The 18,558-nt window shown below is 34.1% G+C and overlaps 1 protein-coding gene across 3 annotated transcripts; it reads right to left on the reverse strand.

Moving 5' to 3' along the window:
• Window positions 1–5,061: 5,061 nt before the first annotated feature.
• LOC128243190 (uncharacterized) lies at window positions 5,062–18,028 on the reverse strand. Of its 3 annotated transcripts, none has more exons than XM_052960791.1 (3): window positions 17,880–18,028; window positions 9,695–10,079; window positions 5,062–8,670 (listed from the first exon to the last, which is right to left on the reverse strand). In XM_052960791.1, exons 2-3 carry the CDS (start codon window positions 10,013–10,015, stop codon window positions 6,931–6,933), a joined length of 2,061 nt encoding a protein of 686 aa, XP_052816751.1. In that variant the 5' UTR covers window positions 10,016–10,079; window positions 17,880–18,028; the 3' UTR covers window positions 5,062–6,930. The 3 variants fall into 3 exon arrangements, with proteins under 3 accessions (XP_052816751.1, XP_052816754.1, XP_052816753.1); XM_052960794.1 differs by lacking the exon at window positions 17,880–18,028 and adding an exon at window positions 17,394–17,509; XM_052960793.1 differs by lacking the exon at window positions 17,880–18,028 and adding an exon at window positions 10,416–10,747.
• Window positions 18,029–18,558: the final 530 nt, after the last annotated feature.

Here is an 18,558-nt window from a genome sequence, read left to right on the forward strand (position 1 = left end):
GTAGACACATCGTCGCGACTTTTAAACCAGTTAGTGATGATTCACATTAAACGTTCATACCGGTCATTGATGGCACAAGTGAGGATTTACGATGACATACTCTAGAGTCAAGTCTAAGCGACTATCATCTACACTTGAAATGATGGCAGATATGTGATAGTACATTTACTGAATGTCAAAACATTTGGTCAATAGCTAATTTCAGTCTTTTAAATTCAATGGTATTAACAGAGCAGTGTCCAATCCTTTGCACGTCAAAAAGAGTGCACGGGACACACGTAGTCCACCTAAATGGCCGTCAACGATTCTTATGACGAATTTATAACCTTCCAGTCTCAGGGATGCACAAGAAATGTCAAAGTAATGAAAAAGTATCTCTGAACGCCAATTCTTGTAACTAAGGACACACAGGAAAATCGAAATACTAAAATACATAGTAAAAGTGTATTATCTGCATGTCACGGAGCTGTGACCGAGACAGATGACTGTGTGGTAGCGCACCTCTTTCTTTTAAAAATGACGGCACTGAAGAACCATCCAATGTCATTCATCGCGAAACGCCAATAGTATAGACTTAGTCCGTCACTGAATAAAAACAGTTCTGTAAAAGGTTTTTATATTCGACATCAAAGTGTGTTAACGAATATTCAACTCGTATTGGCTTTTTGAGACGTGAACATCTGTGTCAAGCTTTAATGCATGGCTAATCAACAAGCCGGACTAGTCAAGATACGCGTATTGTTTAACCTATAACCCTTTTTATGTAAGTTACTGACTTATTGGTATTGGTCTATATGTGGCATGCCTCTTCTCAGAGTGGACATTTGTGCCAAGTTATTTCGAAATTACCCAAACACAAGGCCCGGACGAGCTAAAATGCAAGGAATTCTGACCAATGACCTAAGTGTGACCTTGACCTTTGAACAACTGACATGGGTGGTGCATGAGACAAACCAGTTTCCCATGTTCTTCTAAGTTCTTTAAAAATACAATGAATGGCCACGTTTCAGTCTGGCTCAGCAAAAGTGCAAGGGTTTCTTACCTTGATATTTGGCCTTCTTGAATGGGTATCATAGACATAATAGATACACCAGATTTGTACGGTGAAACATTGTATCAGGTTAATTTTAAACACCTAAATGGCCGTCAACGGCAAAGTTAGAGCACAGACACGCCAAACCACTTTAAGATATTGTATGAGATAAACATATTCTTATTTCTGTATGTTGTATTTTACTTAATATCGTTTATATCATATTTCAGTGTGTTAAATTAACTATGAATCGACAATTATTATCAACTGTATAGAATAATTGAACAGTAAATTATTGAAAACAGCTTCTTTTTGTGCACACTTGGACATGGTACGAACCATGACCGGTTGGTTGTAAACTTTTATCCCATAATATATCAACTATTAAATGACCTTCATAAAGGTCGGGGGGCAGACATACTGTTTCAACATTTCTTTCAAAGGATGGCCGGGTTTTACTGACGTCAAGATTGGTATCACATTAACATTTCCATAAATGGGATAGACTGAGTTCCTAGCAAAACGAGATTTCGTATTTCAATCAATTTAAATACTGTGTAAAAATATTCCATATAAATGTATCGTCACTCTTGTAGGCGTAGCGAGTATAAATTTAAGGACAGGACAGAATGACTTGCATTTTCAATATGTCATCGCGCCTATAAATAAATCAAAGTTTTTTTGTATTTCTGCTAAGCGATTTATATAAATACTAAACTACGATACGAATATGAAACTTCTTAAATATTAAACAACCACCGTGACTGTGTTCAATGTTCTCAAGTTCCAAAATCTTTCTAAATAAAGACCGTGGCAACAATGTCTCTATAATAAATGACACCGGAATATCAGAATAGTATTAAAAACGTTAAATTCTGTTAAGGTCCATAATTCATTAGTGAAATATTATTATTCAATTTAGAAATGATGAAATATCCATCTATGTGAAGGATATATTGCTCACACATTGTGTGCTTGTAATTTCTGCACTAATGCCATAAGTTAAGATTGCCCGAGTTAAACATGAATAGCGGGTAGATACACGTATGGTTATAGTGAAGCTAAAGGGATCATTTTACCTTAGCTAAATATGTTACAGAAGACACCTTTAAAAGTGTGCTATGTCAATCTATAAGCTTATGCCTATATAAGGCAACACGAAATTTGATGCAAGACATCGAAGACGCGAATGAATAGGTTTTATACGTGTGTATATTTATATATTTCTATCATAATTCAAATGAGAGTGAAATTCAAAAGTTAAACATCTTATAGTGATTGAAATAAGAATGGATAACCTGAATTGATATATAATATTTTAAACCAAGAAAGCGCTATATATATATATATATCTTGCCAGAAACATGTTATTAAAATTGAAAATATATCAAGTAATCCCCATCACATAAATGGCAACCAATAAGTCATTTTACAGTAAATGTCTGCGGGACAGATTTAGGAGATGTGTGGGAAATATTCCATACACGTTAAAATGATGTGTGGGTGCGTAATCGCCTTCTTTGAGTTTATCCAAAAGGATCATTCTCGCCCTTTAGTGGCCGCATTGTGGCTTAAGGTGCGTAATCGCCTCGAACGAATCGGCTGGTTCAGTGATCTTATAACATTGCGGTAAACCAGACATGTACCGTTAAAATGTCTACAGTAAGGCGCGTGCATATACAGCAGATTTTAAGCGCAGTGCTTTCCCTTGACAAAGGGAAATAAGCATTGCATCCGACCAGCGACCATTTAAGATAAAAAAAAGGCAGCGAATAAATTTGTAGATGATCGTTTAAGCAGTCTGGCTAATATTTCTTTATGAAAAAATGCTAAATATCGGATTTTAACTATTCGCGGACAACAAAACGGTTCTTTTAGAACATAGATTATTGAAAGCTGGAAGAAATGGGTTTTTGAAAAGCATTCAGTTACTTACATTTATCCATAGACCATTTGTAGACTGAAATTTGTAAACATGTATCCCTAATAATTGTTCATTTAAACGGAAATGTCAGTGAAAATGTCAAAAGACTTAAATTAGTAAAAACGTTCCGACCATGCGGATTGTTAAAGTGCATTTTAGTAAGATAAACCCCAGTAGCAGTTGAAAAAAAAAAACGTTTTGTAAACATTGTAAATTTCTTTGCCACTTGAGAGTATAGGTATTAAAATATGAGACGGGTTTATATAAATCAGTGCTTATCAGATACCCGTTCGAGGTGTTCTAGTTAAGTTAGGCACAAATCAAGGAAGTTAGATTTCAATCTCTCACATATACGTGTTTGTATACAATGCAGTATATATTCATTCAATACTAAGTCAGTTGTTTCAATTACACCTAATAGTTTCCTTATAAATGACTTCGTACTTGTATATCTTGTATGAATGTCGTATTGTTCTATGATTGTATGATTTCGTCATACAAATCACTGTATTTGAAAAAAAAATGGAAAACAAATGCAAAGAAATTGTATGAAAATATTAAATGGACATTTTCGGAAATTATTTTAAATCGAAGCAGAATATTTCATTAATTGCCATTTTATCTACTTCCTCGAAATCATGAGGCCGATGTTTCTCTTTTGATTTGGCGTATTTTCATATTTTCTAAAAAAATCACCTTCTAAGGTCGAGAAAAGAAAACAAGTACATGTTCTTTAATTATAAAATCAATCATGAATATTTAACATATTTTTCCCGGGCATTGTTCACTTACTAGTGGGCTATCCACTTTTCGATCGATCAATTGGTGCATTTTAACACTATCGGAATAAAACTCCCTCAAAAACAGTACTTGAAAAAAAATCACAATTGCAATCGACCACCGTTGCTTAGATAAACGTATGGTAATTGGCGCATTGTTCACTTATCTCAAACGGATGTTTGCCGGAACGCACGGAGTTACCCGATAGACCAATAAAATCGAAATCCGGACGAATATCTAGTTTCTTGATGATAATGGTCCTGACCAATAACTTGTGACTCTCGATATTTAACTGGCTTTAATTTAAAAACAACAAGGATATACACAGAATCCGGCTTCATGTAATTGTTATCTTGATGCGATTATCAACAAGGATCAGTCGTTCGCTCCTCGAATTATGTATAGATACCCCGGTACCCGTTTATTTACGTGTAACCAGCTTCACTAGCGGGTACAGGGGGGGGGGGGGGGGGCACTATCGTCACGCACCACCTCTTAAATCCTTCAAGTCCTTTTTATTCCATTAAAGGAGAAAAAGTAATAAAACACGCTTAAAATGCACCCTTTTGAATTAGAAATTGTTAAAATGTTCTTTGGGAAGCACCCTAAACACCCCCACCCCTCTGACAACATTTTAAACCGAATGGAAATCGGATCTGAAGGAAGGGCACATGTCAACAGTTATGCCCCCTAAATTACGCCCCCCTCTTATGTCAACTGCTGGATCCGCCCCTGAGCTTTGCAGGCAGAGGCGCACCTAAAGCACTTTGAACTGTACGTCCGTACACATGGGCTTGGTTTCAACATAACTATGAAGGTCTTTCTTCCTTATGGTCTGGGAATGCGTAATGGGTTGGGAGTGTGAGGTCACCAGGGACCCGTGTCGTACGATTCTTTTAAGAATACAGCTATAAAAGAACCATTTTCAAGCACTCTGAAGGCTAACACGCATTCACGTTACGAAAAACGTTCACCAGTGAAAAGTTATGTCTATACAGTATACACCCCTTAGCTTCCTGATGTCGAGTTTAAAGTATTTGTCATTTCGAGGGAACCTAAATTCATTTGTACAACCGGGCTTGCTGGAGTGTGCCTAGATACATGTACGCCGCCGACAGTGTTATATAGAGAGGGCCATCCTTATGACCCTCTGCACGAGGTCTGTGTTTTTCCTTGTAACCAAAGCCGCCCAAAGTTTTCCTTATTCGCGCAATACAATCTCAATGTATTTTCAAAGTGAGTATTTTGAAGAAAATGCTTGTTTTACGACAAAACCAAGTCGTTACCTTGCTTTCTGATCAGTAAAGAATAAGGATACCCATCAGCATGTTTTCCCTCCTTTATTTCAAATACTGTATACAGCTATACACGTTAACATTATTTATATTAGCGTTATTCATCACGTAAGCTTCCTACGTATATACAAACAAACTCGACGTAATACCAATCTTAAATATTATAAACCTTGTACACGTATTAAAATAGCCAATTAATTGCACTAAATTGAGACGATATTAAGAGAATTGAAAATTGGATAAGCTGAAATATCAGCAGCATTATTTACGTTTTTAATACACATTGTATCTCTATATTATTCTTGACCTCGCCAAGGGCTTTCTTCTGTAAAACGGGTTGAGGCAAGTTCACCTTGATTAATATGCTTATTAATTATAAAAGTCACGGCCGGTTGACAACAAACTACGCACATAAACTACGTCACTTTGCTCGGCCTATATCACAACAGTAAATATGTGGTTAGTCATTAATCACAAATATCTACATCTCGCTCTCAAATGAAAACAGCGTACTTACAAAAACGAAGACATAATGCAATGTATAATAATTACACAAGATACACATTGACATACTCACTGAGTATAAATTTAAACTATACCCATCAAAAAAGTAAATGATTTCACCACTTTTTATTTTAATCAGGTATATATCATCCTTTGGATGAAATGATTGCATCAAAAAGAGTTGTATATACCATATTTCATATGAATTCAAAATCAACGACCCTCCTAAAGTCACACTTGTTTTGTAACTCGGATTGAAAACAAATTGTTTTTTACCTGAAACTGTTTTTTGACTGAAAAACTTCATGTAAAAACCATGCTTTATCTACTAGAAATCTGGCCCCAATTTCTCGAAACTTGTCTAGTTTAAGCCTTGTATAAGTGACTCCCCCCCCCCCCCCAAAAAAAAAACGTTTCAAGTATTTGTCATTTCGAGGGAACCTAAATTCATTTGTACAGATGGGCTTGCTGGAGTGTGCCTAGATACATCAATTAGCAGGAGATGCACAGCAGGGGATTATCATGCCAAACGTTCCTTACACTAGGCCTTTAAGTCCCTTTTAACAGGATTAAGCTAATCTCATTATTTTTGGTTTACAGTAAATTGCGCAATATTAACTTCTTTAATAGTTTTTACACTTTAGATAGAAATAATCTTTATGATAATCACAATACACTATTTTTCATTTATCAAATTCAATTTAAGTATGTATTTTGGCTAACTGAAATAAGCAACTTAAGCCTGTTAAGCTTAAGAAGTTTCGAAAAATTGGGGCCTGTTTTTGGTCAATGCACCGTTATGTAGTAGCAATCACAAATTCAGCATTTATAACCTCTATTCTCTTATATGTATACACTTTTTTAATGCAAGGAATACATGCAAATCTGACAATAACTCTGAATCCCACTACATGTACATTTTAAGGTTCCGATTACACAAATATATGTGAGTTTTGGATTCCCAGTGATGTGACATGGAGTCAATCCGCATCTAAATTGGACTGCATTAAAATTTCATGTTATTGGAGCTATCAGAAAACATGATTATGTTTTGATGGGTTTTCTTAAAAGTTCATTATTGAATCACTATCCTGATGCTGATCCCCGATCATAGAAAAGCAGACAGAAATATCTATTGTAATCAAAGTTGTATTTTTTATTTGAATATTCTAAATAACTTCAATTAAAACAAAGTTAATAAATAAATATTGTTTACAAACAAGGCACACATAACCACAAACAACTGTGAAGGATAAATGAAACAAAATACTGAAATATAACTAACTCATTTTTAGCTCATGTATAATATATAAATTAAAGTTAGAGCAAGAGCGAAACTAGCATTTATAAAAACAATATGAATAAATCCAGAACATAATGGCTATGATATGACCCTAAACCACTGTCTGTGAACCTTTTAGTTCGTTTCCACATGCATGACACTTCATAGCATTAAGCCCATTTTCCAGGGTACACTGCCCACAGACTCTTGAACTCTGACCCACTTCGGGCGGAGAATCTGTGTCCACTATATCACGACTTTTAGAACACATTGCACACACTCTTTCAGACCAATCGTTTATATATGTACATGCTGTACATGACCAAGTGTTTTTGCTCATTTGAGAGGGGTATGTGTTGATCAATTTTGCATTTTGTTGTTTAACTAATTGTCCGGCTGCCGCCCGCCCATACACTGGTTCTGTAACACTTCTTTTTAATAATGGCTGAGGTGACAGGACATTCTGGTTACCGGAGACCAAGGGATAGACAGCGGTTTCTCTCTGAGAAGGGGAAGTTAGTCTGGCTTGGGTTAAAGAATTGTTTGGTGCCGTCTTTGACAACATTTGGATGTTAGATGGCTGCTTTGATCCAGACGATTGTGACAGGTTGTTACTACTTGGAGGCAAGACCGGTGAATGTCCAATATAGTTTGGCTGGTTAACCATCACAGGCGGAGTCATGATCGGTGTTGAGTGGGGTGAGGGCAACTGGTTTGTGTAGTAATTCAGAGGAGCAGAGCTCCTTTTAGCTATGGGTTCAGTGTGGCTCTGTCGTGGTACTTGGCTTATGTGTCCTTGTCGGAGGTGAATTTCTGACTGGGGCTGTACCTGGGGCCGATCTTTTCCCAGAAACGCTTGCATTTCTCGCGGAGTTGGGGCTTGAGTCAAGTATGCGCTAGGGGACTGAGACTGTTGTGTCAAGTCACTTATGTAGTCAGAGTCTCTTGACTGGATAACAGGGGAGGAAAGGTCGCCCAATTGTTGGACTCGGTTATGTATTGCAGCTGGACTGTTGGCATATAAGTGCGGATTCTCAACAGCTTGCAATTTAACATAAGGACTTTTCATTTGACTTGGGTCTTGTTTGTTTGTCAGGATATCTTTTCTTGGACCTTCAAAATACTTATCACCATACCGTCTATGTAAAGAATCAGTCACAAAAGCCCATTCTCTGGAACCTTTAAGCTCTTGATTACTTGTATCTGTCCGTTCTATGGGAGATATTTCTTTGTCCTCCAAACATTGAAGACTAGCTAAAACATGTTCATCTATGTCAACTGGTTTTTCATCATATTCTTTGGTTTCCTCATCCATAAAGGGTATTTTTTCCACATCACATGGATCAGTTACACCGAGAACTTCCATATGCTTCTGAAGTTTATTTCGAAAATCGTCCGTAGTTTTTTTACCAGATGAAGATTTAAAAACACCTCTGTCTGTAACCGAGGCACCTCCCCTTTTGGTGAGACTATTATGTGTTGTTCTATAGCTACTTTGAGAAGTAGCACTGTCTGGACAATTAACGGCAGTTAAATTCTTTTGCGACTTAAATTTTGCTTCAATACTTGTCGCTATGCTATCAACACTTCCTGAATTCTGAAAACGTATTTCCACAACTTCTGAATATTTAATTCCTGTATTTTTCACACGCTTCCATATTTCTTCAATAACACTGCATTCAACAGCGGCCATTAAACATTCAAACGCTATATACTGCAGAATTTCTAGAGGAGGGACAATCTCTAGTTTAAGTAAACCCTCCGAGACTTCACGAAATCCAATGAGCTGAAAAAGTGTCTCAGCATTCTTAAGATGGGACGCTATTTTTGTTCTGAAGAACCCACCATATTTCTGAAAACAGATTACAAGTACAATCAGAGATCATTTCACAAATGTCTGGGCCCATGTACAAACAGTCTTAAGTCCAAGTCATGACTCAGAGAAGCACTTTTACTAAATTACAAAGAGGTATCTTTATTACAATCGTTTCAAAAAGATAAAATAACAAATTGTACAAGTACAATTTTTTTATAGTAATAAAATTCAGCAAATTCCATCATCAATACACCAGCAGAAGGAAAGTCACAATGAAATGCAGTTTGCTACGTGAGTCTTAACTACGACTTAAGACTGTAATCATGGCCCCAGCAGTAATCATGGCCCCAGAGCTCCATTATGATTCAAAAATACACGAAACCAAGGGTTACACAAGGACCTGGTTTGTTTGAGGTCGTCAAACAGATGAAGTATCTACTAAGTAAGTATAACAATTGGACAATGAATGCAAAAATTGCCTTCCTTTGATTTATAACATACATGTACATGGAGGGGACTATAAATGTACAATCTTAGTTTTGCCGTGCATCAATTTTCACAAATCAGTGATTTTTTTTTTAATTATTTTTACTGCCTGTGCCTTGCAAACTGGGGAAAAAGTCAACTTTTAAGTTTGGGAAAAATACAAAATCAAGCAAAAAAAGCTAATATTATGGCAAATATAAAATGTTATTACTTTTTTATTCCTCAAAAAATTCATTGCTTTTTTATTCATTAATGTAATCTGGCTCATGCATTTATCGAATTGGGGAAATAATTATGAACTTTGGAGAAAAAGGGACATTTTTTCGCAAGGGATAACAGCCTTTTAAAAGGCATTAAATTGCAACAAAACAAATCACAATAAGTAATCAGGTTAAAGGTTATTGATAAATGCATTTACCAAAATATATGGGCCTTGATTGTCGCAGCTTTCAAAAATAACTACAATTCCATTGAACAAAATATAATTTCAAACACTAAAATAGTAATAAATGCAGGTTTTAGACACCCAAGTTAACAATCTGTCTCCAACTTTCAATTTTTGTGTAAAACATACCTTCAATTTATGAAATTCCTGTTTCCATGGCATTAAGCACAACAAAAGAATGTAACTCTCCACGTCATAGAAGGCTTCTTGTGATTTTCCTGGAAAGTAATCCACAAATGGACTGTTTAATATGATACGCGGTATTTCCTGATAGTGAAATCTGTCTTCAACCTGACACGAACACAAGAATTGAAGAATCAACACTCGTATTTTATCCCTTCTGCCACATATTTCTGTTTCCACCTCGTAATCACTGCTTCCCAAGTTTTCCTCCTGGTAAGAAAGTAGTTTTTTGTAGGATAAGATAGCTTCCCTTTTTTCGTCACTCATTGTTATTCATAAGGCCAGTCAGAGCTTGATCCTTGAGTTAAGGGGGATCTTGGAAATGATACTTCTGAAACGACAAGATTGGACAATGTGTTAATATCTATTCCTGTAAATAAAAAATGAAAACTTAAAGTGGTCCTTTAACACACTATTATAAACCCCTTATCACACTAGTCCATTTGTGTGTTTCTAACTATTAAAGGCAATTGTTCACAGTTTCAAACAGGAAGTTAAGAAAGAAATAGACCATGATGTTTTGAAAAACAAATATAAGATTATGATAGGTTACTCATTTATTATAGAAATTTTAGAATAAACTAGGAAGTTTTTATTCCAATAAAAGGACAAACTTAACACCAATAAACATACTGATATTCCTATAGTTTAAACATATAAAATGTACCTTGTTGTCCGAGGTTCTATTTAGATCATTTCACATACATTTAATTCCAATACCCAATCATCTTAGGTAAATATTTATTAATGATTTAAACCATCCATGGAATATACAAAGTTAAGATATCCATATACACTCTTAGCCAAAGAAGAGAAGGGAATTCACCTTTTATTTTAAATCTTTATCATAAAAAAGCATTAGCAATCTCTGAGTATACTGACAAATGACATTTAGTCACACTGGTAAAGTCATACAAGAGGTATAACGAATACTATCATGTTAACTGACATGTTAATCTTAATGTAGAAATGGGTTAAAGTTTACTACATAAAGAGGTGTATCTATCAATACATTGTATGTAGGCAGCTAGCTAGTGCACCCCACCCACCCTCCTCCCACTAACAAAATAGATTTAAAAGCCATAGGTAATGAGTACAGCACCTGAGATTGCTCATCTTCACTGACTAGTGCAATCACGCCTTGAATTGTATCATTCAAAACTACATTACATAAATGACATAATAACAATAGTTTATTCTTGAACTTGGCTACCTGTATGAGTAAGTTAAAAGTACAGAATACAATCCTTACACCAACTGTGCACCGAAGGATCCCAATAAATTTCATGAACCAAAAAAAAAGATAAAGTGATTTAAATAACCGTAATTCTAGTATTTGAGAAGTTTTTATTTGTTTTGTAAAATTGTACAATGTTGAAATACCAACTTCATTGACTGATATCATTTCTTGATTTTGATATACTGTCATTTATTTATTTTAATAATATGAAATTGATAGGATTGTATAATAATGATTGGTTCATATAATAAATAAGTACAAAATCTATTTCGCTGATGTAAAATTTGGAACAAGTATGTTTGTTCAAATACATGTACAACATACCACAACTATGTGCTGCACCTTACGCATAGTATTAGTATACATGTATATATCCAAGCATTAATATTGTTGAAGAAACTCCTCCAGAAATAGAAGAAAATAAACTGTCTCATGTGAAAAAAATGCTTGTTTTAATGATAAAACATTATCCAAAGTTTAATTTAGCACTACATGTATATCCAAAAAAATTGAAATGGAACAGAAAATGCCCTCTTTTGCTGAAAAGAGTGAGGAGCAATATTGAGAACTAAATAATTTTAAGTCAAGTTTTACAAAATTCTGCTCAAACCAGTATAGATCTGTTAGTTGGTGTCTGTTTTAGCTCAACGCCCTTTAAAGACAAGTCACTTCTTTGTTTAAGTGTATGAACTTATAAAATCAAATGCATTGTACATTAATCAATCATGATAATGCACTGAAGTTGACCGATGTGTTGGTTTAATGTTGAAAGTGCAGCACTTGATTGACAATATTAATATCCTGTCATATTTTGGTTTATTAAAACGGTATTTTTAGGATGTATATTGAACCTTGTCAATCCTGAACCATTTGACACTTGTTCCACTGATATTACCATTAAGAACACAATAACTTTATCCTCATTTATTTCTCTAAACTTAAAGCACCTTTACTTGTTAAGGATAAGCTTCTTTTCTTATATATTTTTTTTATTTATTTTGTAATTAATGCAGATATGACTTCAAAGCTGATTTCTTACAGATTGGCCATTTTGACAACTTTTTTTTATAATTTTTGTTTTGGAATTCGTCAATTTTGCCTAAATGGCTGGAAATCAATGATATTTAAATGCTGACAAAAGATCAAATCTCAAAATTTTATACTTAAGTTAGAAAAGTTATGTTTTATGGCTAAAAGCATTACTAACGCTTTAAGAAAAATGTTTTTTCAGGCTATTTAAAACAGAGTTCGACACAAACCCACGTCCCACAATATTGTCTATCAAACAGCTGGTCCAGTCTAGTGAAACCCATGTCTAGCTAGCCTGACTGATCGTGTCGATAAATTTTGAGTGCTTTTTTGTAATTGTAGCTCATATATGATGATATGTGAAATGAATGGATAACTGTTTCCATAAAACCGAACACATCAATCTATTTTTTTCATTTATTCCTGTTTATTACGGAAGTTCACAGTTCTTTTATCATTCGCAGTGGATCAATCAAGTGATGTGATTGGCGCTCAGCACTTCCTACATGCATGTCCCCACTGCACAATATACATATAAATATTATAATGTGTCATAAAAAGGTTTAGTCGGATATTACGACACTCATTACTGGTTTTCTAATTGGTCACATGTCGCTTTCAAGCAGACGAAACTAACATGGACCTGCATAAATACAGGTCTTCTTCCGACAAAGAACGAGGGAGTGTAAAGTCAAAAAAAAGAAAGGGCAAAGAAGAATCAAACAAAAGCATGAAAAGCAAAGGCGTAAGAGATGTGGAGACGCTTTTCAGTGACCTGATTATAATGAAGAAAACAACTATTTATTTCACCCCAGATGTGTTTCCGGTCATGTGACCAGTCAGTGCTGGAAAATCTTGTCTTACACGCCCATGTAAAAATATCAATCATGGTCCGGATCAAAAAATCCGACCCCTGGCTTACGCGCGTGCCCTCGGGTCCGATTTTTCTATTTGTAGGAGAAACACATGATCGATACTTATAATGTTCTGCACCACATGCAGAAAATTAAAAAAGTGACTTAATATCTTACTTGGATATATATGCTTTCTGTAAAACATGCATGACATTTAATACCAAACACCTTGAGAAGATAAAAAAAAAAATTCTTTTACATAGATTGTGTTTATTGAAATATTGTTTACCTGGTGGGTGTTTCCATTATAAATCATGATGAGGTTAACAAAATAGTCAAATTTTATGGCTTAACCTTCAAAAAGTATGGTCTAGTTGACATTTGATCTGGTCTAGTAAGTTCTTAGTGGTCCATTGGTCTAGTGATTGAAAATGTAAGATCGAACCTGTTATAATTTGTCATATATATATATATATACTAGTGATGTTGATAAAATTAGTGATGTTTTAGTTCCATACTTTATCATTTGTGATCAGTACCTTATGTGTTTTTACAAGAGTTGGGCAAAATATTAAAGGCCAAATTAGCTGACAAAAGACATTGCAACATCTAAAATTTATCAGATTGAAACTATAAGTAATTCAAACTAAATCACTTTCTAGGTTGAATATTACATAACACCTTAAATAAACATGCACTGAAAAAGGAAAAAAGAATCACGTATAATCAGCCAGAATGGATCATAACTTCACAGACAGTGATAACAGTAGTTAACCGAAGGAGATAAAAATAAATTTCCAGGAATATAATGTTATGAGATAAAAAGTCTCATTTTTAGCTTGAAAAAGGATTTTTTACAAAACAGCAAACTACGGAAATAAAAACATAAAATATTTTTGGAACAATCTTTGGCAATCAAGGCTCAAGTAATATCATTTATCTTCCGAAATATATAAATGGGACCGATGGTCCAATTACTGACCAAAATTTAATTGCAAATGCACTAAATGATCATCATTTCAATTATATTCTAAACCATAAAAATTAATTTTCATTATGCAAGGTGAGGTAAGAAATCTGAATGTTTGTTCAACAATTGGAGACTTATATAGGCACAATAAAGGTAGATGCAAGAACATTTACATTAATTTTAATGCATTGTAATGTTTAACTAAATTTACTTTAATGATAAAAATAAAAAAACATGAATTAGGTATAGATTAAAAAAAAAATCAAAAAAATCAAAGGGCATCGTCTATATGCATTTATTCAATGTGATCATTAAAGTCAAATGCATTATACAAACATGATAATGCATTAAAATTAATAAAAAAAAAATGCATCAACCTATATTTGGCACCTTTAAAGCTTCAGGTGTAGATGAAATCGGCCCTAAAGTATCAAAATTATGTGGTGAAAGTAAATATGCAGGATTTTTTCCAGATATGCTTAAATAAGGATTTGTTTAACCTAGAGAGAGAAAACCTGCATAATTTAAGACCCATCGCGATCCTCCCAACAATACCTAATAAACATAATGCTTCTCAAATAAAATCTTGCGTAAGGCATTCATTCCTATCAAACTGCAATCATAAGACTAACTGAGGATAAGGTAAATGCGTTTGATCATGACAAAGCAGTTGTAGCCTTATTTCTTAAATTAAGACCAGCCTTTGTTCTAGCTGTTCAGCATATGATGGCTCCCATGATGGTTGAAGTCACTTGTGGAGGAGAGATGCAGGTAAGAGAAAGGGAGGGACTTGGGTCAAGCACCCAATATGTCGTATTATTTACAACAGATAATTTTGTTTTATATATGTGCCTAGTGATATTAAAAAAAATCTGTTCTTGACTAAGTAACAGCCCGTCAACCACCCACTTACACTCTTTGAACTCGAGGAAAAAGGGCAATCACTCGAAAAATACCATATATACGATAACGTTTCTTATGCACAGCACTTCTTCTCAACACAATTCAATATGTGTATGAAGTTTGATGTCAATACCTCAAAAACATATGGAGTTATGGAGAAAAGTTGACTTGCCTCGATGTCCAAGGAAGAAAACAGACTGACAGACAAGTTTTTTTTTTTCAAATTAGACTATTAGTCCTCCTCATCAAGTGGTGGGTGTACAAAAATATGGGTGTACAAAAATATGATATAACTAAATGCTATACATAAATGAAAACAAAATAGAAAATATATTCTATTGTTTTTCCTCTTGAAAGTGTTCTAAAGCAGAAAAAAATGAATTTATCCTCTATCTGCTTTCTACGGTCTATGGATTTTTGGCCCTCAACAGCTGAGCAGTTGATTGAAGAAACTCTGAGAAACACCGAAAAAAAACTCAATAAGAATATTGGTTAAAATTGATTTTGTGAAAACTTGAATTAATGTAAATGTTATTATGTATTGTCCACATAGATCTAATTATTGTTAATACATAATAACATTGTACAGAACACGTGTTTTATATCACAGACCTATAAACCATGGATTGGCAACTGCCCGATATCGGTGAATCGATAAGAAATAATTATTTACCCACAATCCTTAGCGAGCGCTCGGCAAATATCAGTAAATTCCAGCGAATCTCCGATTGGTGATTAACGGCGATCTTCGGTTATTTCTGCCAGCTCTGCTGACAATTATTTTTTTAACATCGACATTTCACATGGAATATGTTAGTAGTTTGTTGTTATTGTATTTTCTCTAATTATCGAAGTATAAATCAGGACCTAATATGTACCTTATTAAATTAATATTTAATTAAGATAATTGATGTACAGTACACTCCATGCGGAACTACCACTTTCCGTTTTCCTCGGCGGATTTTGGTCATCGCGGACACGACATCCAATTGATCATAATCCTCTTTCCTCGGCATTTTTACTCGTTCACCCACCGAGGCTAATCAGTGGACCATATAATTACAATCGCCGCGTTACTCGGAGGTAAAAACACGGTGAAACTCGGAGGAAAACCGATAAGAATCTCCCACTGTATCTAGTTTTGTTTAATTTATTTGATAATTTTTGCTACACCCGTAATTGTTTATAATTTTTTTTTATTTCACGTACCTAATTTTCGGACACCCAAAGGACATCAATCATAACTTTCACACTTACCAAGTTTCACAGACAAAGATTATTGATTTTCATCTATTATCCTGGCTAGATTACCTAACCGTATACGTACACCACTGTGACAAGTTAATTAGTAAATACCCATCCTAAACGATGTATTGCATGTAGAAAGAGAAAGTGTGAAATCTTTATTGGAGGATTAAATAAACAACTAGGGCAATCAAGGGATTAAGAAAACAAAGACATGACATTTTTGTAAAACAATCTGCCAATAAACTTTAAAACTTGTACCACACTTATAGACTGTAAGAAGCAATTATACATGTATGTACAGTTATACTTATTGAATCATCAATAAAAGTCAACACATTCAATGATATAGGTAACTAATTAATGTGACGAATTAAAGTTGGAAATGCAATACTTCAGTTACATTCGAAAACACCACTCAGACACATTAATCCTGCATAACAATATACATGCCTCCATGAGATCCTCGTGGGTAAAACTGTGAGTTATGTTACGTCACACAGTGTGACTGTTTGATCTGAGCCGATAGAATGTGTTATTCATTTCAATGCATGTATAAAATGGTGTTTAATGGGATTTTAATTAACTTGATAAAGGATTTGCACTTATATGCGTAATAAATAAGTTTAGAACCATTGATAAAAACGGATAAATTAATAAGTCAGGTAAAATGCAAATTAGGAAAAAAAGACCGAAAAATATTCACAAGTTTTCAACACCTTCATTACTCCAATCTAATTAAGTTCTCAACACCTTAGTATAGTAAGAGAGATGATGACAATAACAAACACAAACGCACGCTATGGTATATCTTTTAATTACATAATGTGAAAAACAACAGTTGTTAGACGATGCTGATGAAAATTGATATGGAAATTTTCGATAATTGTTTTTAAAAAGAAACTTACTGTACTTTGAAAAATTAATTATCTAATTATTCAATACTGTTTTAACAGAAGCAATGTACTGTAGTAGCTATGCACAAAACGCGGAGTTCCGCGATTAGGTCAATAAATCGATACGATCACCGGCGCTACCGGCAATAAAACCCTCCATAGAAAACGATTAACTCGGTGCAACTCGGCGAAATTTATCGAGGAAAAAGGTTGCGTACTCGGCGGAAATCCGCGATAAATTAAAAACGCCGCCGAGTCACCGAGGAAAGTGGTAGTTCCGCGTGGAGTGTACTGTATCGATCATTATTTAGAAATCAAATAGTCATCATTTTAAAGCCAGTTCGTTGTCAAACGGAGATACCTATAATCAACCTCACAGTTATGCCTTGTTTGTAATAGACTTAAGTTTTAATTAATTGCTGTGATTTTAGTCAGATTCCATTTGACTATTATCAACTCAAATGAAAGTACCGCGCATTTGAGTAAATTTTAATAATTGTTTTCCTACCGTGATGTATATATTCGGCCGATGTCAGACGTCTCGAAAATGACCACACAGAAAGATCTTGGAATGAAATTGCACATCACGCGTGAGTTTGAGCTTATCACATTAACACACAAGAGTTGCCAATCCATGGTTTATAGGTCCGTGATTATATATATGTAGTATGTCATAAGAAGTACCGTTAAAATACATTTATGATAAATGTATTTTAACGGTACTTCAACAAAAGCATAATAATGATAATAATAATAATGGAAACTCATAAAGATAAATTTTATTTTTATGAGTTTCCATTATTATTATTATCATTATTATGCTTTTGTTATTTATTATAATTTTAATTAGTATCTGTGATGATTTTAATTAGTATCTGTGATGATTAATATTATTAAGATTATAAAACAGAAACTACAAAAAAGGAAAAACCCTCAAGGTTCCTAATAAATGACAAAGCAGGTTTGGTCTGATTTTAATATCTTAACTGTATACCTGTTACTTGTGTTGACGTTAAACAAATTGTTTAACGGATAGTCTTCACGGTAACCATTTTAAGACGAAATTTTCCAAATTATGACCTAGCCCTTCTTCTTACTTGGGGATTTCCGGAATCAAAAACAAGAAGTTCAGTCATAACGGTAAAATTGAAACGATACTGTCTAGTCGGGAGCGAGATAAATCGGCCTACTACCAAATCGGCCCCTAGGACGTTTCGGGCCTGTTATTTCGTCCCCTTAATTAAATTGACTAGAGACGTTTCGGCCCCTTACAGATTTTTTACAGAGACATTTCGGCCCCTTATTTTTTATTTTGAATATAAAGAATAAACATACAAACTGTCAAATTTTATTTCAAAAGAAGTTGTACATGAGATCTGTAAATTCACAAATAGAGATATATTCATGAAATATATTGATAAGATTGTAAACAAAATCATTAAAATCTAAACCCTTATTTTTAATATTTTTTTTTTTAAAAATATAAGAAAATATTTTGAACAAAAATAAAAACTCAAAGAAAATTTATCTTTGGTCAATATATTCGTTGCCAGGCAAACTGTTGGTGTTGTAGGTGTGAAAAAGACGTGTGAGTGTGAATGAATAAGTGTCTTTCTTATTGTTTTATGTTTTGGACATTTGATAATAATTGTAATGTCTGATTCGAAGTTGTG

The sequence above is a fragment of the Mya arenaria genome, chromosome 8, assembly GCF_026914265.1.
Source record: "Mya arenaria isolate MELC-2E11 chromosome 8, ASM2691426v1".
NCBI classification, from domain to species: domain Eukaryota; kingdom Metazoa; phylum Mollusca; class Bivalvia; order Myida; family Myidae; genus Mya; species Mya arenaria.

What these genes read in the sequence shown, in the direction of transcription:
- LOC128243190 (XM_052960791.1), bottom strand. Translation starts at nt 10,015, where the DNA reads ATGAGTGACGAAAAAAGGGAAGCTATCTTATCCTACAAAAAACTACTT. An exon ending in AGGAATTTCATAAATTGAAG is followed by an intron (nt 8,671 to 9,694) that starts GTATGTTTTACA and finishes ATCTGTTTTCAG; the next exon opens with AAATATGGTGGGTTCTTCAG.